The sequence below is a fragment of the Ornithodoros turicata genome, chromosome 10 (genome assembly GCF_037126465.1).
Source record: "Ornithodoros turicata isolate Travis chromosome 10, ASM3712646v1, whole genome shotgun sequence".
Classification (NCBI taxonomy): domain Eukaryota; kingdom Metazoa; phylum Arthropoda; class Arachnida; order Ixodida; family Argasidae; genus Ornithodoros; species Ornithodoros turicata.
In genome coordinates, this window is record NC_088210.1 from 13562746 (window position 1) to 13589606 (window position 26861).

Sequence of the window (26861 nt, forward strand, 5' to 3'; positions counted from 1 at the left end):
TCGGCGCGTCCTGACGGTGATACAGTATCCAGCGGCGTTTCACCGTCACCAAAGCGGCAGTTGTGAATTATTCATCACTTTGCAGGTCCTCATTCACTTTCACGGCAACTAGAACAAAAACCTAATCTCTGTACCTAACGTCTCTCCCTTTCGTTTCCCCGTTTTCCTTTATGCTTTCTCCCGCTTGACCCATTCTACCTCTTTCCTGTTTGTTTGTTTGTTTGTTCTCTTTTTTCTGGCTCTGTTTTTCCACCCACAAACGCGTTTTGGAGTAGCCAGTCCTCACTGGGTCGGGATTAACATCTCCATATTTTTCTTTCATTTCCATTCCCATTTTTAGAGCAAAAGAAATATAATATATTTGCTCATGTTATGCGCAGCTCATGCGATGGACAAACGAGAGCTACGAATGTTATGCCCTCCCAGCCTAGTGCCCTAGGTGGCATTGGAAAGCATAGAACTCACGAAGAATTAAACACTGGTCCCTAGTGAAGAGGTGTTTAGTTAATTAGAGTTAGGTGTTTGCACAGTTAGCGATGCAAAAGTTCGAGCGTGGCAAAAAAAAGAAATGACGCTCGCACTCCACATGTCAGCAGGGCTGGCTACCCGGCGGCTGTTTCGCAAAGTACTTTCTCCGGAGGCCGCATCGCGGCGCCACCAGTTTGTCACAGTGTTCCTACGGCTCTTGATTTTTAGCTTCGTTCGACTTCCTTTTTTTTTTTTTCAATCCGTCAACATATCGGGCTCGTTAAGTAGCGACTATGCAGAGCCCCCTCCGTCCACCTTTCTCAGGGATCGGAACCGTTATTTTTTCCGATTCGGCTAGAGTTCAGGTTCAGGCATGTTGGTTCGGTTCGGGTTCGGCGACGCAGCAGCACAACATATCGGAAAATTCGGAAAAAATTCGGAAATTCGGAAAAATCGGAAAATTTAGGAAAGTGAACTTTGAGCACATTGAAATGGACTAAAAGCAAACACATCCTTACGTTTCTCAAACAACACAAACGTATTTTTGCTGTTGTTGCTGACACATCAGTAGTTCACAGCAACACCGCGTGTTGCATATCTGCATTTCAGATGCCAACCGTACACTGTGCTCTCCAGTTCACTCATCGTATACACTCTGTTGCATCCTGCTCAGGGATTTGCCGTTATTTTCTCTTCGGGAGTTTTCAAGGCGGGAGCTCTGATCCAAAATGGTGCCACTGGCCATGGCGCCGCCCATCTTGCGATGTTAAATGGCGCGCTTCGGGATAGGCTCCTCCCAATGGCCATACCCTCTGATAAACGGCTCTGTTTTCCAGTGGAGCCGTTTTCTGATCCGGAAGTCTGCAGGAGGGCCCAACCAGAGGGGAGCACTCTACTACTTGCGGGTAAGATCTCGGAAACGCCACACTTCGCAAAAGGGGATATCCCGTTTAGTAAAAACGACCGCGCTCCATGCGCTCCGAGGCCGCTACTTAACGTGCCCATCGACTTTGCCTCAGCAGATGATGCTGTCCCATATCAGCATACCCGTTATGACAAAAGAAGAACACGGTGCTGGACGACGGTGACGAACGATCGCCGATAATCGTGCTTTGCGTCGTCCCGGAGCAATTTTTTTTTGCGCTGAAAACGAGGGACGTACGAAACTGTTTCTTATAGTGCCACTCCCGATATGAATTCACACGTTGGAATTAAGATTATACGAAAGAATAATTCACGAGCGATATGGCTTTGCCCAGATCATCGTAGTAAAAACCATATGCCCCACGATTCCCGCAGACTCTCGTAATATGTGCTACGTGTTTTGCACGCCATCTACCTTCATATCCTGTCATTACAGACCGCAACCAGTGTCGTCCTTCTGATGAGAAGAGCTACGAACTTCAATGAAGGGAACGTTCTTTGAGACTGGGGGGAAAATTTGACGGAACAAATACAAGACCGCGTGTCAGAACCAGCAAACATGATTTAATCTCCGTCAAAACACGGAACGTATATTGGGCATATACGTATTATACTTCGTAACGCAATGGTAGCGCGCCTGACTCCAGATCAGAAGGTTGCGTGGTCAAACCACGTTTGGTCACGTTCCCCACGTTAACAGGAAAGTTTCCCTTCAGTGAGGTGGTCCCACCAGGTGGCTTACGACCGCTTCCCTCATGTAGCTTAATGAAAAACTTCGAAATTCCCATAAAACCATCACTTGCCACGGCTAGTGCACCACTTCAGCAAGAACAGGTTGCACCCCTAAGAAAGCGACTGAAAAAGAAAAGCCGTTGTATCGTAACGTGGTACGCATTGTGGGGACCATTTTTAATATCGTTCCACTGTCCCGTGTACGTTAACAGCAAAGGCTCCACTACCGACGTTGCCGGTTTCAACTTCGTTGTCCTCAACATCGTCCGAGAGTTGTTTCGTGATCGTCTCCTTCAACACGCACGCGATAGAAAGCGCCGAAGCCAGTACTCCGCAACCGTAAACCCCTGGCAACAACGATGGGCTCACCGACGTCGCAGCTGTCCTCACAAAAGGTTCAACGGAAGCCGAAGCCCAGTAGACCAGTTGGAACGCTCCGTATCCGATCGCTCTGAACCGCGTCGGGTACGTCTCGTGAACGTGCAGGAAGAAGATCAAGATGAACGAACTCACGGCTCCTTTGACAACCAACGACGCAACTAAGTTCACCACATACACCTTGTACTGAAACACAGCCAGGACAGCCATGGCTGCAGCGAGCAGTACGCACATACCGCACATGAACAATTTCCTCGGCACGCGCTTGCTCAAGAGGGCACACAGCAAGTTGCAGAGGAACTCCACGGTGAAGAGACAGATAAAGTCGAAGTGCGGTTTGCCGCCCAGAACTGTTCCCGTAAGACTGGACGTGTAGTAGATGAAGGCCAAGATGACTGCCTGGAACCATACGCACAGTGTGTAGACAGCCGTTCCTTTCGAAGACCTGAAGAGGTCGAGTAGACCAGACGACGGGTGCGTGACCGCAGGCTCGTATCTACGAAGCAGGTGCGGGAATAGAACTTTCACTTTTCCTTTGGGAATGCCGTTGAAGGTGCAGATCTTCGTCATAACTTCCTCGGCGTCGTCGAACCTCTTCTTGCACAACAGCCACCGGGGCGACTCGTGCAGAAGGTACCAGAACACCAGGAGCAGCACGCTGTAGAGAATCATCAGTCCGTGGTAGGCCCTCCAATCTTGAACCGTCAAATTCAGCACCGCCACCACGATCGCTCCCGCTGTGTACCCAAATGATATGGCGACGGAACTTACAAACCGATATCGAGGCGCGACTGATTCAATGAAGATGACGTCGAAGCTGTATGACGAAGAGGTACCGAGGGACAACAGTAGTCGAGCCAACACGTACTGAACGTAGTTATTCGCAAGGAGGGCCACGATACATCCCGCAGCATGCAGAAGGGCACCGGTGTAGACGGCGCAGCGTCTACCGCGTCTGTCCGATACGTACCCGAACGCCACCGTACCCAGCATCACTCCAGCCATGACAGAGGACTGTACCACGGTGCGTACCCACGTCCGACCACACACTAAGTCGTACTCTTCAGTCAACGTCTTTCTGTACACTGTCCTGTCATAGCTCACGCGGCGACATAGCTTCGAGTCAGCGTCTTCGTATCGACGACAGACATCGTCTTGAGAACGGTTCTGAAAGAACGCGTCTTCCACGCACCAGAACCGTTGTTCGGATGGCAGGATGAACGCCGAACTGATGGTGTTGAAGGCTAGAAAGAAGTTGCTGATCATCACAAAACCCGCGACGAGCCCTTGCCAGGGTCCCATGTCGCCGATGACTTTCGTCACGTCCGTCATGCTTCTCGACAGACACAAGACTCGGTGGAAAACAAGGCGAATCTTATGGATGCATGCATTGTTAGGCGCAACAGTATCGCTTTCGCAGACAAAGTCCCGCTCGTCTTGAATTGTCTTCGTGGAAATCTCTTGCATGTAAACGACGTCTCAGGTGTTCGTCAAGGATTAATCGCAGTGTGAAACCAAATAGCGAGGCGTCAGATGCGATGACGCGCAGAGGGCTTCGCCGTGTCCGTTGGAACAGTTCGTGGCGTGACGACATCGTGGAGTGTATCGGGTGTTGTTGTCATGTCAGGTCGTTACGTAACGTGTTACAAGAAATGTGGCATTCCATTTGCAACTGAGAGTTTTTTTTTTTTTTTTCTCAATCAGCATGTACATTTCATCATTTACTCCGTTATTCGTTTGAGTGCAGAAAACTGTCGTAGCTGGAAAAGCGAGAAACTGATGTTTTGAGGCTGGAACAACATAGAAGGGACAGATACAAACGGAGCCTCAATTAGCCTAAGAAATCAACGATGAAAGATGAAAGTCCAGAAGATGTGGGTTCGATCCCTACAGCTGGCTAACCTTTTCAGCGACTTTCATCTTTCATCGTGGAAAAGCGTGTTGGGGGTCGCAACCGGCACTGAACCCGAACCGAAAACCGCTATAAATCATAAGTTTCTGCTGAAGCGAACCGAAAATACGTTTCCTACTGTTACCGGTTCGCGAAAAGTTTTAACTACAGTTTTAACAGTTTTTGCTCTAACAAGCCGACGCTGCATAACGTCTCCGTTGCGACAGATAGCGCGAGCCTGATTATTCTACTAAAATTTCGGAATTGAGATAAACCGGATATTTCTACAAACCTATAACCAAAAACTGAAACCAACATGAACGAGTGATCTCTCGAAGTAGCTTATACTTTAGTTGCGTTTCAGTGCAACGAACGCCAGCCATTGTAAGCTCCGTAAGACAGACTCAACTGGAATTCTGCGCGAGAGGCGCTGAATCGCCCACCTCGTCATCATCCAATGTATGTGTGTCTGTGTGTGTGCGTGAGGGGAACCAGTGTTTCTAACTTGGAAATGGCTCTGAGGGGAAAAAAATGGAATGAAAGCAGGGAAAGCGTTCGCCTGAATTGCTCCCAGGCGCACAAGAAGATTGCTTTTTAAGATTATCATCTGCAATGTTATGCACTTTTTTTTAAATAATCATCTGCGTCATCAGCCGCGTAGGAATGGAATGGAACGGAAAGGAAATTGTTATTCCCTCGTGGAAGTATAGAGGAAGCAAGAGTTTGCTGCCGCTACGAACACAGGCAACGACATACACATTCCAAAGTCTTTGAATATTCATGTTTTGCGTGTGTGTGTTAAAGGGAGGTTGCGCAAGAATCCGAAAAAAAGAATAGGTGAGCATCATATCGAACACGAACCACCCTTTCGGTATCGAATACAACATGCGCATTCATTTTACGCGAGTAATTAATTCCTAAATGCTGATAATAGCAAACCGAAACCGAAATGAGAAGAGCAGAAAACAGAGCCCCACACTATACCGTGACGTCACCCAGCATTGTCGTCTGCTTTGCAACCTGCATTCTCCCTCGCCCGATGATGTCAGCAGTTTGTTGCTTTCAGTGCCCTCTCGCTTCACAGAGGCGAAGGTTTCGTAATAGATTCGGTTGAATAAAATCTGCCCAGTTTTGGAACAAGATATTTCGTACACGTGTTCCTGACATCCCAAAGGTTACGGATATTCGTGGTGATTTTGTTGCGGTGTACGACTGGAACACGTTACTGAATGCTCAATGGCGATCAGGTGGTTACAGTATTAGAACAAGTTACTTTATTTTATTTCCTTTGTGTTTGCATTGCATGCCGGGAAGGCAGCCGAGAGAATCAGTTTTGATGCGATGTACCTTCTTGTTCCCGCCATTGCGGAAGGTATGAATGTGTTTGATCGGGAATAGGTTGTCCGAAACAACCCGAACTTGCCCGAAATAACGATCAAAGTACGAAATAACTGATTTTAAGGCCCGCACTCACCAGTGTATCGTTCAAAAAAACTTTTGAAAAATGTGAAATAAACGTGACTTGATCTGGGACACACATAAACGACAGGAACGTTTGTGACGTGAATTGTTGACTCTTTCTTTTTTTCTTTTTTTTTTCTTCTTCTTTTTTTCTTTTTGCAGTTATGACCCACTGCTGCGTTTTTGGAATGATATGTAGAGAGCTTTCATTCGGATTTCAAAGAATAATGGTCAGCTCTCTCTTGCACGAAGCACATTTAATGACCGTACTGATGACCGAGCGCTATATGCTACTGTACCACGACGGTACAGGGATACAATCGCTGCACTGCATTTTTCTTTTTCTTTTTTTTTTTTTTTAGCGGGACAACCTTGCAAAGGTGTTAGTTATTCCTCAGCACTGTAGAGCTCGCTCTCGGATACTTATTACTATTCTTATTCTTATTTTATTTTTCACTTTTCTTGGCGAAAGTGCCAAAGGGGCATGTGCCAAAAGGGAGAAAACCCTGACTATAAGCTTGACTACCCGTTTAAGACACTGCGCGTTCATAGCTACATTACATAAGCCTCAGCAGCGTATATCCTCCATTCATATGAACCGTCGTATCGCTATACTGAAGCTAACACTGGAGCATCTGCTAATGGCCGGCTTTATCGTTGCTACTCCCTATACACAAGGAGATATCCATTCCGTGAAACGTTCCCTTTCCTGCTTCAGTGGTTTAGAATCAACGAGAGCGTCTCTCTCCCCCTCTCACTTACTCAATATTCCGCACTTGGCGAAACGGATCAGAAGCAGTTTTTTAACGACGTCACCAACATTAATTCGACAATCTTCACAGAGACCCTCAGTCACGCGAGTCAGCCGTACTTAATGACAGCTAGCGCTACACCGACCGCCGCGTCACCGCGACTACCGTAGACTATGGGCAGATGATAGGCCGCTTCCACGGCGCGCTGAAGAACTGTGTTCTTCGTGAGCGCCTTGCCCGTGCCCACGATCCTCTGGATCCCGGCTTCAATCAGGACCTCTTGCGGCATCATGGAGTGCATGTTGGCCACCAGGCCGTTGCACAGGGCTCTGGCCACCTTGTCCAGGGACAGACACATGGGGTCGATGTTGACGACTGACGCCCTCTGGTCCGGCAGATGGCGTTCGCCGTACAGAGTTGGCACCACGAGGAGGTCGGACTCCGTGGTCGGGTCGTCCGTGATGGAGGAGATCCGCTCCCAGATCTTGCTCTCTGGTACGCCGAGGCCTGCACACAGAATGTCGAGGAGAAGAAAAGAATGAACGCGCGTAGATATTCGGATCATACACACACAGAAGAGCGGGGGAAAAAGAAAAGCCTCTAACGTATGAATACTATAAACATTCGGATGACGCGTTCAGCGGTTCGATAGACAAAAAAAAATTATTAGAAAACAAAAATTCATAAATTTGTAGACCAAAGAAATAAATATTGGCCATTTCTACCAAATCTGGGCGTGCAGAAATGGGGGAGGGGAAAGAATGCATGTTCGTTCGAAGAAAATGAGAAAGAGGGAAGGTCAGTCAAACGCGATGTTGTCTTGATATTCCATTGGAAAAATGAGGAGAAAAGAAAAAGACGAGAGAAGAAGGACAAATGAGAGTTTGTCGCTTCGTCGCTTGATTGATTGGTAAAAGGAAAAAATGGAGATGTTAGTCCGAAACTACTCTCTGGACTGGCTACTCCTCAGGACGCGTTATTTAGGGCTCATTATACGTAAAACAAATCAAGGGAAAGGAGGGCGGGAAAACAAAGAAGAAAAGCAAAACTATACAAAATGTATACAGTTTGTGAGGCACACATGCCCGGATGCGAGTGGGAAAAGCTCAATCAAGTGCAAAAGTGCGCAAAAATTAATGCGCGGAAAACGCACACATACACAGACATACACAAAGAGCTTATTGAGATACTGTTCATAATTTCTGTGACTCTCAGGGTGTGGTGCCCTGCTTTTGTCTCCCATCCACTGTGGGGGGTTGCCGTATAGGGTGTTTTCACATGACGTCAAACGAACGCGTTTGGTCGCCATGGTGGTATAGTCACTTTTTCGGCGCAGCTGCCGAGATTATCTAGCATTTGCTCGAAAACGAAGCCTTGCATGGCGTTTTGAAATCCGGTCTCGCCGGTACCGTTCTTTTATCCCGAAGACACTTCGTCATTGTCGTTCTCACATTTTTTTTATATGAAAGCTACGCCTGTTGCATCGAAAAATAGCGCAGTTTGTCATCTGTCAATGCCGCTAGCACGAAAGGTGACCGTTAGTGGGAGGAGCATACGAGCATGCCACGTCACTGCCACGTCACAATGTGACGTGGGTGAAAACTCCCTACACGACCGAGTGATGTCGTCAAAGAAAGGGCCGTGTACATCCCCACATCGTCCAGGCGCCGTCTGACAGTGAAAGTGTCACTAGCAGCGATGTATCGTTGACAGTTCAATATGAGATGTGGCGTATCTGATTCCAGAACCGCAAATGGGGCACTGCGGCACACCGTACTGCACATGCGATTCGGTCGGGAAAGAAAGTGTCTATGTGTGCAATGTCCTTCTGTCCTTATCGAACATTTTACGTAATCTGGTATAGCCGCAGTGAAGATGACGAGGCTACGAACTGTGAACCCCCGGGGCTGTGAACTAATTACGAGTTATAAAAAAGAAAGATATGAAAATACAGAGACAAAAAAAGTAGTCGTCATTTTCGAAGCGGTTGAGGAAGCGAACAGAAACGAGGCGGATAGGATCCCATTTTTAGCCACCGCCTTCGTCAATGTTTACACATGTTTTGAGAGTCGCCGCTCGTTACCAGGCCCGTGCCACAATTCCCCCCCCCCCCGCTTTCTATAAATACAAAAACGTAAATACAACAAAAAAAAGAGAGATATGTTTAACAATTAAAATGACCCCTCGGAATAAATCGTTCAAGTGTGCAGGTGCTTCGTACTGGCTACATTATACAGGGTGTCTTTTTTAGACGTCTTTCTTTCTTCTTCTTCTTATGTTTTTTTGTTGTTTTTTTTGTTTTTTTTACTGATAGCGGGACACATCACGGATTGTGTCTACAACGGCCGACCTGTTTATCTCTTCAGTGCTGCTAAACCCTCACCCGTGCCTCGATGGCATGTACAGCTCCGGTCAACCTTGATAATAACACTGGAAAAAAATGTGGTCTCGTTCCCGACCGCGATTACAGCAACCTTTGGGGCCATCAGGAAATCTTAATTGAGCAAAATAATTCCGTTAGTTTGACGCAAGGATTTTGTTCACTTAACATTCTCCCCCAGTGCCCCAAGGGTGGCTGTTATCGAGCTGGGAAATGAGACGGAATTTTTACAGTGTTATTATTAAGGTTGACCAGAGCTGTACATTCAGAGTTGTTACAGCCTTTGGCCCCCCCGAAGGAAAAATGGGAACGTCCCTTCCGGCGCAACTTGAGCGCCCAGATTCGGTTACGGCTCATTTGCATAGCAAACAAAAACTGCTCGTATACCTTGAAGCACGGAAATATCTCGAAATCGCTGACAGCTGGAATATAGCTTTCGACTATACGACGGCCTTTAATCCTGCCATCTTAGTTTTTCTTAAAACTCGTTAATTAATTATCAGATTTTAGTTAATTAGTCATCAAACACCGATGCGACTGGCTAGGAAAGACGCCCGCCAGGCCAGATATGTTGTGATTTTTTAAGAAAAAAAAATCGGTGGCACCCGCCTGTATAGCCCGTTTGTTTCTTTATATTTATAGATGATAATAGGCTGTACAGGCCGAAAAGAAGACGCCTAAAATATGCAGCCTTCGAGAAACTTCTAATATTAAATTCGCCATGATAAATATCTAACAAATAAATGCTATTGTTCCTTGCTGATTTGTTGTTATGAACATCGTTATTTCTGTAATTCCACATGACGTCTTCCTCACAGTGTTTATGGCATATATGCCATAAACACTGTGAGGAAGACGTCATGTGGAATTACAGAAATAACGATGTGCCGGCTGTGGCTGTCTGGGGTTTTTCCTGGGTTTTCTTCAGACGCTTTCAGACATATGTCACCACAGTTCCCCTAGAAGGCGTCCCAGGACGCACATTTCCCCAGGGCGTCAGTCGTGACGTTGCCCACATACGTGAGGCCGACAACGGCAAACCCTTTCACCATCACCACCACCACCACCACCACAATCATTTCTAAGAGTGTAGTAGCTACGGCATCTAATATTGTATTTATTCTATTTTTATTGGTATATTGTATTTATATTGTATTCGTTGTATTTTATTTATATTTTGCATTTCAATACTCATATTGAAAAGTATTCCTGAAGAGTATATTTAAATACTCCTTTCAACAAAGTGTTTTGTATTTATATTTAAATTCTGAAAAAAAAAAGTATTCATGCCATTACCTGCGTAATGACATTCCCGGCGCAGTCGTGATCTCCGGCATTCAGCCAACAGTAACACCCTATTTTGGGCTGTGCGCATTCGATGAAAAGGGGCTCGACCAATGAGTCGCGTTTTATTTTAAACAACTCGCAACAAAGGACAGGGGGGAAAGGATACAAATGACCACGCTTCATCCGGCGCACTGTGATCGGTCGCGCGGCTCCCCGGGTTCCGGGGCTCTTTGATGCAGCATTGCCGCGTGATGCACTCTAAAAACAGAACTTCGCCGCACAGCTTATGCTCCTAGTCAGGAAGAGGCGCCCATCTTGGACATTCATAAAGTGTCCAAGACTGGCGCTCTCTCTGCCATTTTCTTCAAATTTCTCTTCGACTCAAAGTTCCAATATATAGAATTCCATATTCGCGTTCTAATGGAACTGTACCACCATAAAATCGGAGCGTGGTGGTGGTGGTGGTGGTGGGTGGTGATAGGGCTTGCCGTTGTCGGCCTCACGTATGTGGGCAACGTCACGACTGACGCCCTGGGGGAATGTGCGTCCTGGGCCGACTTCTAAGGCCCTAAATCTAAATCTAAATCTAAATCTAAATCTAAATCGGAGCGGCGGAATGAGCTGGCGTTGATAAACTGACGAATCCCAGCTGGAGACGTCAACGTTTCAGAAATCCAAATAGCTTCGGTATCAGGGCGACTCATTTGGATTGATTGCAGCTAGCATATAATTGAATAATCGTGTAAACGCATGTTTGAGGTAACGCGTTACCGGTAATGCGTTACAAAACTGCGGCAGCGCGTAATTCATTATATTTTCCAGACCCAAGAGTGCCTACAGCGTGTAATGTATAATGCCATTATATTCTTGATGGCTCATGTAACTCTGTTAGCATCTTGAAGACAATGTAATGACCGAGTAACTGCATACTGTACAAAAGTAACGATTTAATAATGCATTATAAAGAATAATAGGTAACGTAACTAATTACTTTTTGAAGGTTATGAGTAAAACTAACATATCTCCGATCTCTATAGGACACTAGTCCGGTGGGACTATGACCAGTAATCAGTGTATACTGGATTACAGTATCTCCAGTGTCACTTCCACTTGTCCCAGTGAAACTCCAGTGGTGCCAGTAACCAGTACACACTGGTTTCCAGAGTATCCAGTGAAACTCCAGTACTGGCAGTAACCAGTGTACACTGGTTTCTAGTGTATCCCGTGAAAATCCAGTTTATCCAGTGACCAGTACGAACTGGTTTCCAGTATTGCCAATCTGACCAGTTGCATTTCCATTTAAAATCTTACTGTTTTTTTTTTGTTTTTTTTTTAGACACGGACTTAAAGGGAGGCTTGGCGAGGACTCGAGAAAAAATTAGGTGAGCCTCATACCAAACACGAACCACCCCCTCGATACCGAATACAACATTCGCGTTAATTTTACGCGAGCAATTAATTCGTAAATGATGACAATAGCACACCGAAACCGAAATGCCAAAAGCAGAAAACGGAGCTCCATTCTACGGCAGTTCGTCTGGAGGAGGATGCCGTGACGTCATCCAGCACTGTCGTCTGCTTCGAAACCCGCATTCTCCCTTGCCGGATGACGTCAGCAATGTTCAGTGCAGTGCAGGGCAGTGTGGCCCTAGGCAAAGCGCTCGCTTCGTAATAAATTCGTTTGAATAAAATCTGCGCGGTTTTGGAACGAGATATTTCGTACACATGTTCCTCAGGCCAGGGAAGGATAACGGACGTATTTTCGTTACCGTTACCATTTTCGTTACTGCTATAGTTTCGTTTCCGTTATCCGTTTCTGATATACCAGCTTTTAATTTCGTTTCCGTTATGTCACGCGTACACACTACACAAGTAATTTTACGTCGTTGATATGCGCGCATCTTGCAGCATTTCTAAAGAAGTGTAGGAACATGTCCGCAGTCAGTCTTCGGTCTTCAGTCACTCTGAGTCCAGCAACCCAAGATGGGCGTAACCTTCATCCAATGTCGCATTCACAGGCGGACGCTCTCAGTACTAAACAATACTGCCATTGCCATGGTGAAATGAAGAAAGTAAAAAACAAAAAGGAAAAAAAATCATATGATGTCACGCTAGGGGTATGGTGGAGTGGAGTGCGTGGAGTCTATGTTGTGTAAGTCTCATGTCTTGATGTCATATAGGTAGGTATTGTCACGGGTAGGTAAGCGAGTGTTGCACCGTCTGTGATGGCCAGTAGTTAAACTACTAGTTAAACTACCTCATTGTAGTTAAAAAGTAGTTATATATCAAAAAGTTGCAGAAATATAGTGTCAACTACTAGTTAAACTACTATTTCGAGTAGTTAACTACAGTAGTTAGGTTACTGCAGGCACCAACTACTTCCGATTTTACCGCAAGCTTTGCGGCACGATTGTGCTTCCGACTTTTACCTTAAGCTACTTGTTTGATGAGAACGGAGGTGCAGAGCAATTGTGCCGTGCATGTGTACTAAATCTTCACTTTTATCGCTGCTTGTGATTCATATTTAGGTGTCCAAGAACACTATAGAATGGGATTGGTGTTGATGGACAACGTTAAGTAGTTATAGATGTAGTTAAAATACATTGCAGTAGTTAAAGAAGTAGTTTTAACTACCTCCCCTGAAAAGTAGTTGAACTACTAGTTAAACTACTCCGTCGCGAAGTAGTTAGTAGCTATAGTTAAACTACTGTAGAAGTAGTTAGCGGCCATCACTGCCGTCGATATCCAATATTGCCCTTTGTTTCCATGCTGTCGTGTAGTATTTAGAGCATTACCGGGAACGGAGTCATCAAACTACAAAAATAAAATGAAAAGTCACTGAAATATAATCGCACACCAGTAATAGCCATTACCCGAATTGAATACCGGACGATCATTTTCGTTTCCCTTTCTGTTTCCGGTAATGGAGGATAGTGGTGTGCGTTTTCGTTTCCGTTATCGTTACCATCTCCAAATTCGATAATATATCCCATTTCTGCTTCTGTTACCATTACCGTTATACCCTTCCCTGCATTCCCTTCCCTGCATTAACCTCATGCTTTCTTTTAAAGTCATCTTCTGTGATTCATCTCATCATTCTTTCACCGTTTGTTAGTCACCTTCTTTTTGTCATCTTTGTCTTTAATCTACCTCATCCTTCTTTCATCATCTGTTACTTTTTCGTTTCTTCCTACTTCTTTTTCTTTCTTTCTTATTTATTAATTTTCTTTATTTATTTATTTCTTATTCCTTCCTGTTTATTTCTTTCTTTCTTTCTTTAATTCTAATCTTTTCTTTTTATTTATTTATTATTATTTCTTATTTCTGGAATAGCAAGCCGACGTCCCGTTTAACTGACCTTTCCCCGGTTTTTTTTTTTCTTTTCGTCTAATAAATATATCCCCCCCCCCCTTCCCTGTAATCCCGACATCCCAAAGTTAACGGATATGCCACGACCTTTTTTTGGCGATTTTGTTGCGGTGTCCCACTTTAACGAATAATCCAAATACGTGATAGTTCGAGTACTCACCTAGTTCGTGGGTCCACTGCTGTAGTAACCGCACGAAAGCGGCCATGACGTTGCCTCCGTTGAGTGAAGCGGCCACAGCCAGGTAGCGCCCTTTGAAGTAAGGAAAATATTCGATGGGGGAAGAAACGTCCGCCGTCGGAGATGGAACGAATCCGTCAGGCATCAGGAAAGACAGCTGGGCTGAAGTGCTGATGTTTAATACTGCGCACGAGAAAGAGAACCATCGGATAAATCGGCGGCGCGGCGACGCACGCAAAGGAGAGGTTGGACATCTGACTGATTGATTGACAACCACTGACATATCCCGATAAACAGGGAAGGGGAGATAAGAAAAGTTCATGCGGAGCACGAAGTGATTGTGACCGGACTATATGGGACACACGGGGGAGTTCAACTGATATGTCTCGCAGATAAATGTATTTAGTTTTGCGACTCAAAATGAGGATGGATAAGCTACTTTGAAAGTAGCCTGACTAGAACTGCCGCCGTCGAAATGTAATTTGATTGTTATATGAAGCTGTTTAAAAACACACTTGCAACTAGTATATTCTGCTAAAGTCGTGTTCGAAATTGGGAGGTTGTGGGTTCGAATCCCGCCACCGGCTGTGCTGTCTGAAGTTTTCTCCGGCAATATTCAAGACGATTGGCGGCATATATAGTTCCTCCCGAAGTCGGCCCAGGACGCATTCTAACCCCCGTTTGTCTCCCACTCCTTCCTGCTGTCCTCTCTCCATCTGTCCGCGTCTGTACGCCGCTCATAGCCACAGTTGCTTCGCGGCGCTAACACGGAGTAAAAAAATCGTATTTTCCGCTATACATTCCAAAAAAACTTAGCTTCATCGCGGAACACGCTCAGAAGCAACGCACGGAATAATACGGTTACCATTGCCATTGGGTTATAAATGGAAGGCTTACGACTTTTTGTGTCAATTTGGGTATGTGTTAATTTGCCACCAAAAGGCGTGCGTCCCGTACTCCCTTCAAATCGCAAGCGATAACTGTAACATTCGGTGCAGCCATTGGAACGGAGCGTGTTATGATGTGAAGATTTAAAGTATAAGTTTAATGCGTTCAAGTACTAAGGGTACTAGTACTTTTAGGGACAGTATACTACTACTACTGCTAGTAGTACTGCTAGTACTAATAGATACTATAGTACTAAGGAGAGTCAACTTGCGGCTATATTACACTCCTGTTACACGGGCAGCGGTTACGCTTTGACTGTAGTTGGCTGCACTTAACCGTAACTTGTTGCTGTTGCACGCGAATCAGATTGGGTTGTTGTGGACGATCCCTTGGTTCTCACCAGAGCACAGTTACGCGTATCAATTTGACAGCATGCCACGAAAAAGAAGAAAGAAAGAAAAAGAAAAAAAAACACACCGAAACAAACCGTGTCCGTTCAAATGGCAGTTCAAAGCTAGCGGGAACTCTTTTTTTTTTTTTTTTCTATACGTAAAGTGATCATGCAGACGGCCCGATTTAGGCGGAACACGTCCAGTGTTGTGTGTGGTTCCAGTTGTTGTCCCACCCCCGGTGGGGCGCGCTTCGTTCGTGAAGCTGCCTCGGTTGGACTGGTTAGTAAACTAATGACGTCATAGTGTTCGACAGCGTCACCAGTTTGGTAGAGTTGAACTACGCTCGAAGCTATGGGTAAACAAAAGTCGCGCCCGAAACGCGGTGAAATCAAACACGGCCAAACATGAACAAACCACGGTCCTGAGGGGATTACGATGGTCCCTGAAAGGGACGCCTCCCCCCGATTTGTTTCCGTTTCCGTTATGTCTACCAACGTCATGATGACGTTTCTCGGGTAGGGGTCTATTATGTTGTGCTCCCTAGCGAAACTGAAAATCTGCTGAACGTGCGCAATAGACAATGAACAACTTCCCGTCAATCCCTTTCGTACGAACTCGATGTATATTCAGAGTTTTCAGTATTTTCTTGCGGTCATCCGGCACCGCGGCCTGGCGCCGGTGGAGGAGCATATTACGGGAGGCTGTGATTGGCGCCGCTCGCGTGAGGCTTCGTGACGTTGCATCGGGGCTGGCGAGAGGAAGCCGCATCTCTGCCGGAGAAACGAGGACGCCCTCTCGTCGCGCGTACGTCATTCTCCTATTGAACTATCATTGAACTATACCTTACGTACGCAAAGGCGACAGCGTACGTTATACTAAAACACACTAATAAATCCTACCCCTCGAGCTGCCGGAAACTAGAGCACGGACGTGATCAAGCTCGAAATACACTATACCGTCTGCAACGGAAATCAACGAAGCGATGCTTGGAGAGCGATCTTTCCCTTTAATGATCACTGTTTATTGATCATGGTCAGTCGTCACAGCGCTACTGATCATAGCGAAATAGGAGTGCTGAAAGTTCAGCGATCGACGTGTTCGGGGTGAGAGTTCCCCTTCATATCTGCCAGTGTTGGACATGCAGATATACAACCGAAGTATTTTATGTGCGCGTTATAGGCACTATACGGGTAAATAGCAATGGAAAAGGAAAGAACAGTAGACTGATGTAGGCTATATAAAAATTGTTTGCTTCGCAACCCATCACATTCTCGCTTCATCCTTTCATTGGATGCTCGCCGCGCGATTCTGCACTATATACGCTCCTGACACGGGCAGCGCCGTCTCGTGAGCAAATCGGCTCAAACAGATGTTGCCGAACTCGGTTTACGATAACGGTGGCTAGCGGGGTAGCTGCAGTTCGGCCAGCTGCGTAACAGCTGCGAACTATGGTTACGCATAACCTCAGGCGTGACTTCAGGTGACTTCAGACTGTCTGACAGTCTGTCACCGTCAGTCTGTTAAGACCATCATATGCCAGTGAAATATATAATATGCGTACCTGGGTTGTAATGTCATTACTGTAATGAAATTACACTAATGCCAGTAATTACCAGAAAAAGTAATTCATTACTGTAATGAAATTACAGTAATGATTTACTTTTTCTGGTAATTTTGTAATGCAATGCATTACTTTTGAGATTACGTAATTTGTAATGTAATTACATTTTGTCAGTAATATTAATGACATTACTCATTACTTTATACAAAAGAATCGAGCCTGTGTTCTGTGTTGGCACTTGTCAGAAAGAGAGCTTGCCCCCCCCCCCCCAACTGGCGAGTTAAAATAATTCCAACTCCCACAATGAATTTCCACATCCTCAACACAGTTACGATTAAGCCCGCAGTAATGACTTTGTAATGGCATTACTTTTTTGTAGTAATTGTAATGTAATTTCATTACATTTCAATTGCAGTAATGAGTAATGAAATTAATTTTAATTCTAGCTGGAGTAATGAGTTGTAGAGCGAGAAATGAGGCGACCAGGCTCTACTGAGGTTGATGGGTTTAATGACGGTTGATGGCGATGAACCGAAAACGAAAGCTCGGGTCACGCGCAGTGCTGCGCGTAACCGATGGCGGTGCTGGTGATGATTATGACGCTGCTGCTACAGAGTAATGTAATTTAATTACATTTTAGAAGTAATTTACCCAGGTATGATAATATGTCACAGATCAGGCTCCCAGCAACAGCTCTGTCTCCCCGTCGGTTAAACTCGTCGTTCTTCAGTGAGTTCGCGCAGTCTAAAAAGTACGGATCAGCAACATAAGCAATCCTGTGCGAATATTAGGTACGACATATGTCTCTCAAATACTGAAGATAGCTGGTGGTTTCACGGCCGGGAGCAGTGGCGCGCTCCTGTAATCCAGCTACCTGGAGGCCGGGTCTAGAGGACGGCCTGAGGCTGGGGTCAGTGTCTCTCGCCCGCCCATGTTGACTGGGCGTCCGCACTAAGAAGGACGTCAACATGGAGGCCCAGGAGGAGTCCCGGGCCCCCAGGTTGTCTAAGGAGGGGCGAACCGGCCCAGGGCGGAAACGCAGCAGGCAAAAGTTCCCGCGTCCTGCGGTAGTGGGATGGCATCCATGAATGGGTAACGCGAGGCAGCCCAACCAACAAGGCTGAACCTAGACCTTTTAGCACATTTTGACGAATAATTATTTAAATCCTATATGGGAACATCAATAAGGAAATTTCGACTCGGTGCCAACATAATGCTGCCGCTGTCTTCTTCCTCTTACTCCTCCTCTTCACTTCTTCTTCTTGTAAAATAATTGGGAGTAGAATTATACTAGGGTGAATCAGCATAAATTTTATTACATTAGACTATTATTTGTGCAGTGCTGAGACATGGCTGCCATCTTTTCATGCTACTTGGCGCCAAACCACGAGGGAGGCCCGTGCAGTTCCAAGAACGGATTCGGGTCAGCCGTGCATAAGAGCCCTTTCATCCCGCTGACCAAACCGGACATCCCTGGCCGAGTCAATAGGCAGTGCGCCCTAGTTCCTAGACTGTGGGATGTATTTGTCGAACGGATCTGACGCACGGGCTGTTGCATATAATGCTTATAGATGACGTCCTTCCGTTTATGTTTCCTATTTAAGCGCGGGACCCCAATTCTTGAGTTGTCTGTCTGTCTTCAACCGTCACCATGCTGCAATAAATGCTTGTTATGTTACGAAGACCGGACCCCTGATCCTCTACCTCCATCACGCTACCACTCGGAGACTTGGTTCCCAACAGCACCGAGATGCTGCGCATGCCGCAGGGTAGGATTGCTGCTAATTGCGGCTGGAATTGCGGAAATCACCAACACACGGCGCTGGAAGCAATCTTTGCCTCCCAAAGACTATGCCAAAGACTCATCAGTAACGGTGCTGCACGAAGCCTCTGGAATTCCCCTATTGGCTCTTCGGAGAAAACTCAAGCGACTAAAATTACTGCATAACATTGTTTACGATAAGATAGGGACGAGGGTAGGGATAGGGATAACTTGGACGATTATTTGGCATACAACTGCAGTCGCTCGACAAGACGGAAATACGGCAAGCTCATCTGTGAGCTTCGTTCGAGGAAGAATGTATTGTATTTCCCATTTTTCCCTAGCACAGTGCGGGATTGTAATGATTTGCCAGCAGATATGTTACAGAAATTTCTTGTGCATCCTCATTTTCATTGGCTATAGCATTCTTGTTGAGTGAAGTTATGTGACCTCTTTTCGTTCTGCCCTGAATAGTATTCCTGCTGAGTGAACTTACGTGTCCTGTTATCATTCCGGTGTTTTTTGGTACTTATTCTCCCGTTAGCTGATAGTTATCATTGTGCATATCTTGTTTTTACCTACCTTAGCTGTCAACTGACTGCCGGCAGTATTCACACATAAGCATTACGTGCTGAACAGAGCATATATCATTCAGCCTTCTACGCGCCGAGATTAACACTCTTCAAACCAAAGGTGATAAACGGTATCATTCTCTGCATTGGTCGACGTTGAACGTGTTACATGATAACGTTCTTTCTTTAGACTGCGTTCACGCGCGCCAACTTTTTCCACCGGCTATGAGTTTATGACCAGCTTTGGAGTTGGTCCGAGTCGGCCGACACCACCAACCACGACCAACTCGCGTTGCTCCGAATCGGTGGCCGACCGGTGGTGGTGGTGGTGGTGGTGATGGTGATGGTGAAAGGGCTCGCCGTTCTTCGGCCCTCACAGAGGTGTCTTGGAAGAGTTGGTGGTGTTCTAGCCAATCAACGCGAGGAGCATTGTCACGTGACCCACGCGTGCGTCAAGCGATTTCGTTCCTGCTGTACTACCTGGCATGGGTTCAAATCCTACAGATGTACTTGAGAATTATTTTCTCCTTTATTTATTTATTTATTTATTTTTACTAACACCATATAAACATATCAACAGGCCTTTTTTGTAGATACTGGTAATCTTCTTGCGAAATAAATTGACTTCGGTTTGCATAATGACTGTTGAAAAAAAAAAGGCACGAGCAGTTGGATTTGAACCCATACACTCCGACTGTCGTAAGGTTTTCGTGGGTGGAATTACCGATGTATGACCGTTGCAACCTCAATGTCTGTATACGCTTTACAAACAGAAGTTCGCGAAGAAACAAGCTCAGGGCCGACGACTGCTGATAATGATACAGTTATTGCTCAGATATGAGGAGACAGCAAGGAGATACGCCATCTTTACCATTAACACGTAATATATACATGTACCCAAGAACAAAATATAGACCATAGAATGAGCTCGCGTGACGGTGATGGTTACGCGTAACCTCAGATGTGTACTCTAGGCAGAGGCATGCAGCGCTTCTGACACGATCGTCATCCAATCAGCCTGTTAAAACCATCATATGCCAGTGAAATATGTCACAGATCAATCTCCCCGCAACAACTTCGTCTCCCCGTCGGTAAAACCGCTGTTCTTGAGCAACTTCGCACAGCCAAGCAAGTACGGATCAACAACGGAAGTATAGTGGACTCCACGATAAGTAACATAAGTCAACTGTAACATAAGCAACTCTGTGCAAACATTATGTACGAAATACTTATGTCACCCAAATATCCGGTCGATTCACGGCCGGGAGCTGTGGCGCGCTCCTGTAATCCAGCTGCCTGGAGGCCGGGTCTAGAGGACAGCTTGAGGCTGGGATCGGGCTCAACCTTTTAGCACATTTTGATAAATAATTATTTATGCATATTGAGATCTTTTTATCTCATATGTGAATATCAATAAGGAAATTTCGAATCGGTGCCAATATTATGCTGCCTCTCTTTTCTTACTCTTTTTCCTCCTCCTCTGCTTCTTCTTGTAAAATAATTGGGAGTAGAATTATACTAAGGCGAGTCAGGCTAGATGTTAATACATTACGCTATTATTACTACAATCTATGTAACGACATGCTGCGCGTGTTGCAGGGTGCTAATTTCCACCGAAATTGCGGAAATCTCCGACACACGGCGCTGGAAGCAATGTTTACCGAATGTTTACCTAGGGTGCAGAGGGAGCTACGAAATATGTCACCCAAATACCCAAGATGCCTGATCGATTCACGGCCGGGAGCAGTGGCGCGCTCCTGTAATCCAGCTACCTGGAGGCCGGGTCTAGAGGACAGCCTGAGGCTGGGAAGAGTGTCTCTCGCCTGCCCATGTTGACTGGGTGTCCGCACTAAGAAGGACGCCAACATGGAGGTCCCGGAGCAGTCCAGGACCCCCAGGTTGCCTAAGGAGGGGCGAACAGGCCCAGGGCGGAAACGCAGCAGGCAAAAGTTCCCGCGTCCTGCGGTAGTGGGATCGCACCCGTGAATGGGTAACGTGAGGCAGCCCAACCAACAAGGCTGAACCTAGACCTTTTAGCACATTTTGAGAAATAATTATTGATGCCTATTAAAGAAGTGTCATTTTTTTAATCTCTTGTGTGAATATCAATAAGGAAATTTTTAGCCGGTGCCAATATTATGCTGCCGCTGTCTTCTTCCTCTTTTTTCTCCACTTCTTTTACTTCTTGTATAATAATTGGGAGTGGAATTGTACTAAGGTGAATCAGCCTAAATTTTATTACATTGCACTATTATTTGTGCAGCGACACGCTGCGCGTGCCGCATGGTACAACCATGGATGTTATATTACTAATATTACTAAAACTTTCGGAGTGGAAGAGGCGACCGAGCTGTGACGCCGGCGCGTCGCCATCTCAGAAGGGGCACAAAAAACGCGAATCAATGAACACCTGCTGAGAGAGGTAACTCTAGAATGTATGTTTTTATGTGGCCTTCAACGTTACTTGATGGCAGAACTGTCAAGATCCTCGGTATTGTATTTGATAACAACTGTCCCACACAGGACAACTGAACTGTAGCACTGCAGGAATTCTGTCTTAAATGTGAAGCAGCAGATCCGCACGAGCTACCACCTACCAAGGAGCGCATACCTTGTACGCAGTGTGTTCTGCGGACGACTATGGAACCTGAGCCTGGGCCATGTTCAAATCCGCCTTTTCAGAAAGAGCTGGCGCCACCGCGCGGCTAACTAGCGAAATAGAGTGGTTGTCAATCACGGCGTGAACTAGAAGCATGTGCGTGCTGTCTCCGCGAGGCGCCCCAACGACTCTTCGACAGAAAGAGAGAGGCGTGGGGGCAAGTGACGTAAGGGTAGGAGATGAGGTGTAGCTTCTTTGGAGCCATGCGGGGGTAACGTTACCTGAATAGCCCAAATGAGGTCCGCTGCACACGCCACTTTGGGGGCCACTTCGGCGCGCAACCACCACACCCTTCCAAGTACTCCGAATTTATGCGTTGGGGGCTCCGGGGGCTCCTATAGATATGTGTGTATCCCAAACCGGAAAAGGAGCGGTGATGTCACTGGAATGGCCCCCAATATCGGCTTCACTTCTCAGCGCAATAGGGCTCCTCCTCTCTTTCCTTCCTCCGTGTCTGCCCGAGCAGCGAGCAAATACTGGACTTCTTTCTTCAGTGGTACAGTGGCTAGAGGCCACTGTATTCGGTGGATTTAGTCGTTTGCACGTAAACGAAGAAAGAAAGGGAGAGAAAGTTATTTTCCCTTGTTGGGAACTTTGCTTTGCAATTGCTGAACGAACATGCACGTACCATCTTTATCAAAAAGTCTTCTGCTCCATAGATTCACAAAATGTTGCCTCTTGCCGAAAAAAAATGTGCAATTCGATACCACGCGCATATACGTGATGGCGATGGCAGACGGCGAATCACAACCAAAGTGGTTCGCCAAAGTCCCGATAGGATGCGCCACCGTCCTGCACGTGCTCCGTTAACATTTTATGAAATGGCGGATTGTACCGCTCCACATTGTAGCGCGGGTCTACACCGCTATCACCTCTTTCTTTTGGCGAAAACGACGTAGGCCTGTAGCCCACCCGTGCCCTTCTCTCTCTTCCTATGTCTCAGGGTGGGGTAGCATTGCCCGATGTCGGCCTCATGAACAGAAGCACTGCACTGAAGACTACATCAAGTATACTCAACGGCGAGTCGGCACCAGCTTAGGTGCTGCTCATGTACTGGATGGATCCACTGATGGCGGATCTTACACCACATGCCCATAATCCGCTGGCACCTGCAGCCGCGTCCCCACTACACTTCTACGCTGCTATTCATGCGTATAATCGAAAACTGTCCCAAATTCTTCCCGCCCACATTGTGACGTCGTCTCCTAACGCACTTGTTGAAGCAGCGATTCGACGCGGACTTCAAGCGGGTGCGAGCGGACCTGTAGCGTCGGCGAAGGACCATATCATGGTCCTCAGTAATACGACCATGGCTCGCTGGACCTCTGTACGACACGTTATGGTCCTTCGCATGGGGGATTCAGCCCACGCGTGACCACCTCTCCACTTCGAGCATTGTGTTCCAGGACAGTTGCCGGTACTATTGTAACGTAGCAGCTAACGTACATACATAGGGTACAGCCATGTACCCTATGGGTGCCACACCGCAAGGATCTTTTGGGGACTTGTTCTGAATTGTTCATCTCCTGCCCCCTGACCTTCGATCGCCGGTGGTCAGGACACCGCCTCAGTGTTCTTGTCACAGCCTACGGGGCGGCAATACTGTGAACGGCACGCTGTCAGGCCGTGGCGCACCGACGACGTAACACGCCGTTATTCCTGTTGATGCGACGGTTGCGCATTAACCTGTCGACATCCAGCAGCCGGACTCGTTTGCGCTGGGGCAGGTCATCTTCGAGCGGCTGTGGCGTTCGCATCCCTCTGTTCGTGTCGTTGATGGACGTACAGTGCGGTTTGAGGGGCAGTCGGTTCATACACTGGGGAGACATGATAAAATCGTACATACTGCGCAGCGAACTGTCCTGTCCTCTTTACTTCGTCCGTGTTCTATGTGCGCTGTTATCATGTCTGCCCAGTTGATGGACGTGTCATCGTGGCCCAAGCTTCTCCATAACTGTACATATTTTACCTCATAAGGTGTTTTGTTGGAAAATCGTTCGTTTGCTGTGCGTACTGTACCTTTCTGCTGCAGTTTTGTTGCGCATACTAGGACGGATGTCTTGCTGTTGTACTACACCCTTTTTCTTTTTTCCTTTTTTTTTTTCAATACTCGGCTGACAGTTTGCTGTTACATTTCTCTGGCGGAGATGTTGCATGTCCTGAACTGCATATAGTCTAATTCGTACTGGCTTGTGCTCTCCGTAGTTGTGAGGTTTGCTGGAAATATTTGACTGAAATTTTTTGCCGTTCTACTTCGCCGGCGCAGAGTTTACATATCCTGAACTGTACATAGTCTTATTCATACTTGCATGCTGATACCACGTTATATTAAATTTTCCTCAAACGCATGCAAAATAATTACTTTAAAAAGGCGTTCATCGGGCCACCTGCGCCATTTCAACGGACCGTGCAAACACAGCTGGAAATCGCTGGACAAAACTCTCGTAACTCCCTCTCAAGTGCGAGCATCACCTACCAAATCTAAGATTTAGTGCTCATAAAGAGTGCTTATAAAGTGCTCACACTAGCTCCCTCTGTGTGCAGAGGGAGCTAGTATTGAGGCACCCTATGTTTACCTCCCACACAATGCGTACCGTCCCCTGCCGGGATTGAACCCGCGATCTTGAGCTCAGCAAGCAAGCACGCTATCGGTTGGCGCGTTGTGCCAATCAGGGTTGCGGAGTTGCCACTCCGGGGTTGGAATGATTCCGGAATCATTCCAGATTTATCAGAGCCCGGAATGGAATTGGAATGGAATGGCGCAAACTGTCCTAGGAATGAAATGGAATTAGGCACTTTTTTTTTTTTTCGCAGGCGGAATGAAATTGGAATGGACTGGTCTGGGTGTGACACGGTCAAGGGCGAAATAACCTTGTCTTTTTGCTTTTTTCGTGATGGGTAATGTGAATCTCCTCTTATAGCGCTGTTGGGCTACCCAGCACGGCTATACCGGTCCCTTTTCTTTTATTGATAGAATTAAAGGAATGGAATGGCGCTGCCAAGCCATTCCAGGAGTGGGAATTGGCCATACCTTTTCATTCCGAGGAATTGAAAGGAATGAAATTATCACAAATCCCCATTCCTCGGAATGGAAGTGGAACGGAATGGGTCATCCCATTCCGCAACCCTGGTGCCAATCAATTGGGGAATACATATTAGGTGAAGAACAAAACATATCATTGCACCTTCTGAGCGTTAACATTAACACTCCTCAAATCAAGAGTGATAACGATAGCGCTCTGCGCAGTGGTCGACCTTAGCCATGTTACATGGTGACGTTTTTCCATAGAGTGCTGGGGGCTTAATCGCTTCATCATCGCTATGGTCGTTACAAGCTAACGAGTGGCGGGAAATTGAAAAAGGCGCGCGGGAAATTTAAAAAGGCAGGCACGTGATAAAACACGTGCACGTCGCTCTTCCCGCGATACGTGAAGGCCGGGGTACACGTCACGCGCAATGTGTCACGTGCCCACCTTTTTGAATTTCCCACCACTCGTTATCTTGTTACGACCGTAACGACGATGAAGCGATTGAAGCCCGGCTTGTTGCAGCTCCGACGTATATACGCTCCAAAAACAGAAGTTCGCGACACAACAGGCTCAGGACCGAGCACTGCTGACAATGATACCGGTATCGCGTAGATGTGATGAGAAAGAGAAAGGAGTATACGACTTTTTTTTTTTTCATGAACATGTAATATACACGTACAAAACAACATAATATAGACCATAGAATGAACCCTCGTGAAGGTGATAATTACGCATGACATCAGATCAGATATGACTCTAGAAACCGCCCAAGCAGCACGGCATCTTGGCCCAATATTGGCCTAATATCGGCAATACTGGTCTATTATTGGTCCAATATTAGACAAATACTGGGCCGCTATTGCCAATATTGGTACAATATTGGACCAATATTTGTGCTGCTTGGGAGGCAGCGCTCCTAGCACGATCGATCAGGCTCCTTGTTCGTTAAAATCGCCGTTCTTGAGTGATTTCGCACAGCCTAGCCACTATGGATCAACGACATAAGCAACAGCTGAAAAACAGCGAGCACGAAATTGATGGCGTCGAACGCAATCTAAACAACAGCTGTGAAAGAACGAGACAAGCAAACAACAGTGAACTGAGTCCCACTGTCTACTTGGGAATCCTGTTATTACGGAACAGTATGTCTCAACAGACGACTACAATCTCAGTGTCCAACACAATACCGCCATTTTTTTTTTCTGCCCATGGGGCATCCATAGACCACGAAATGAGTAATATTGGACTGCTGACGTCAAACAAGAGAAATTGCTGTTGCTGGATGAAGAATGTGATGAAAACGCGGCTTTACCGAGGCCTCCGAAAGTAATCTACTTTTTTGGTGTCTATTTGTCTTTCATACACTGTGCAATAACGTTGGGAAAGAGAAGAGGTGTATCGGGACGGTGAGAAATGTGCAGGGATCGGAATGGTTGGTGATTGTTTCTGTTCTCCCTTTTCCACCCTTCGTTTTCCTGGGATGAGATGTGTTCCTTGTCATTTTTTTTCTTCGTTCCTTCTCGAATAAATACCTACGACGTACCTCATGATAACGTAAACACATTGCAATCATGAGTGGTCCGGGGGGGGGGGGGGGCAATGCGGTACATATTCGCGCCGAGAAGTTTGGGAGTCGCCCTCTGGTGTTCACTGAACGAACCGTGTCGTGGGGGTATTCCCGGGCAGTATTCGCACATTGCATTGCGTATCAAGGCATTGCACGTGTAAGAGGCTGTCCAGCATTGATATTTCCTGGTGATTCACGACGAAAACGACATATGTGTTCCAAGAAAATCGCATTTTCATTCCAATATGACAGTTTTTACTGTAAGTAACAAAAACGAAACCGAAACGAAGATCCCCACCAAGAGGCGGCACAGTGGCGTTCCTAGTGAGGGTCTCGCCGCGAATACAGCGGTTATAGCGGCTGCTCCTGAATATTCTGAAAGCTGTAGTGCGCTACAAAATGCGCTACTATGAAAAAGTGAACCGCTTCGCTTTCATCTCTCTCTCTCTCTCTCTCTCTCTTTGACGTGAAAATGTCTGTAAGTTCGGTTTGGTAGCCAGGTCAAAATTTCCGATTCAACCAAATTATGCCAAATTTCATGACGCGATAAGTCGATCGGTGAGTAATAAACCGATAGCAACAAACCGGCTAAATCCATATGGCTTATACGT

General features: G+C 46.4%; 2 protein-coding genes across 2 annotated transcripts in view; both read right to left on the reverse strand.

The window, feature by feature from the left end:
• Positions 1–1807: 1807 nt before the first annotated feature.
• LOC135370420 (organic cation transporter protein-like) lies at positions 1808–5551 on the reverse strand. Its single transcript, XM_064604161.1, has one exon. It carries the CDS (start codon positions 3967–3969, stop codon positions 2302–2304), a length of 1668 nt encoding a protein of 555 aa, XP_064460231.1. The 5' UTR covers positions 3970–5551; the 3' UTR covers positions 1808–2301.
• A 93-nt stretch (positions 5552–5644) lies between these two features.
• The window catches only part of LOC135370421 (sedoheptulokinase-like), a 77715-nt gene continuing 56498 nt past the window's right edge, over positions 5645–26861 (reverse strand). The window contains exons 3-4 of the mRNA XM_064604162.1: positions 13803–14003; positions 5645–7113 (exon numbers count right to left, since the gene is read on the reverse strand). Coding sequence (XP_064460232.1) covers positions 6716–7113; positions 13803–14003 — 599 coding nt within the window. The 3' untranslated portion in view covers positions 5645–6715. The remainder of the gene's footprint in view (positions 7114–13802; positions 14004–26861) is intronic.

Coding starts and splice junctions, on each gene's coding strand:
- LOC135370420 (XM_064604161.1), bottom strand. CDS start 3,969: ATGCAAGAGATTTCCACGAAGACAATTCAAGACGAGCGGGACTTTGTC.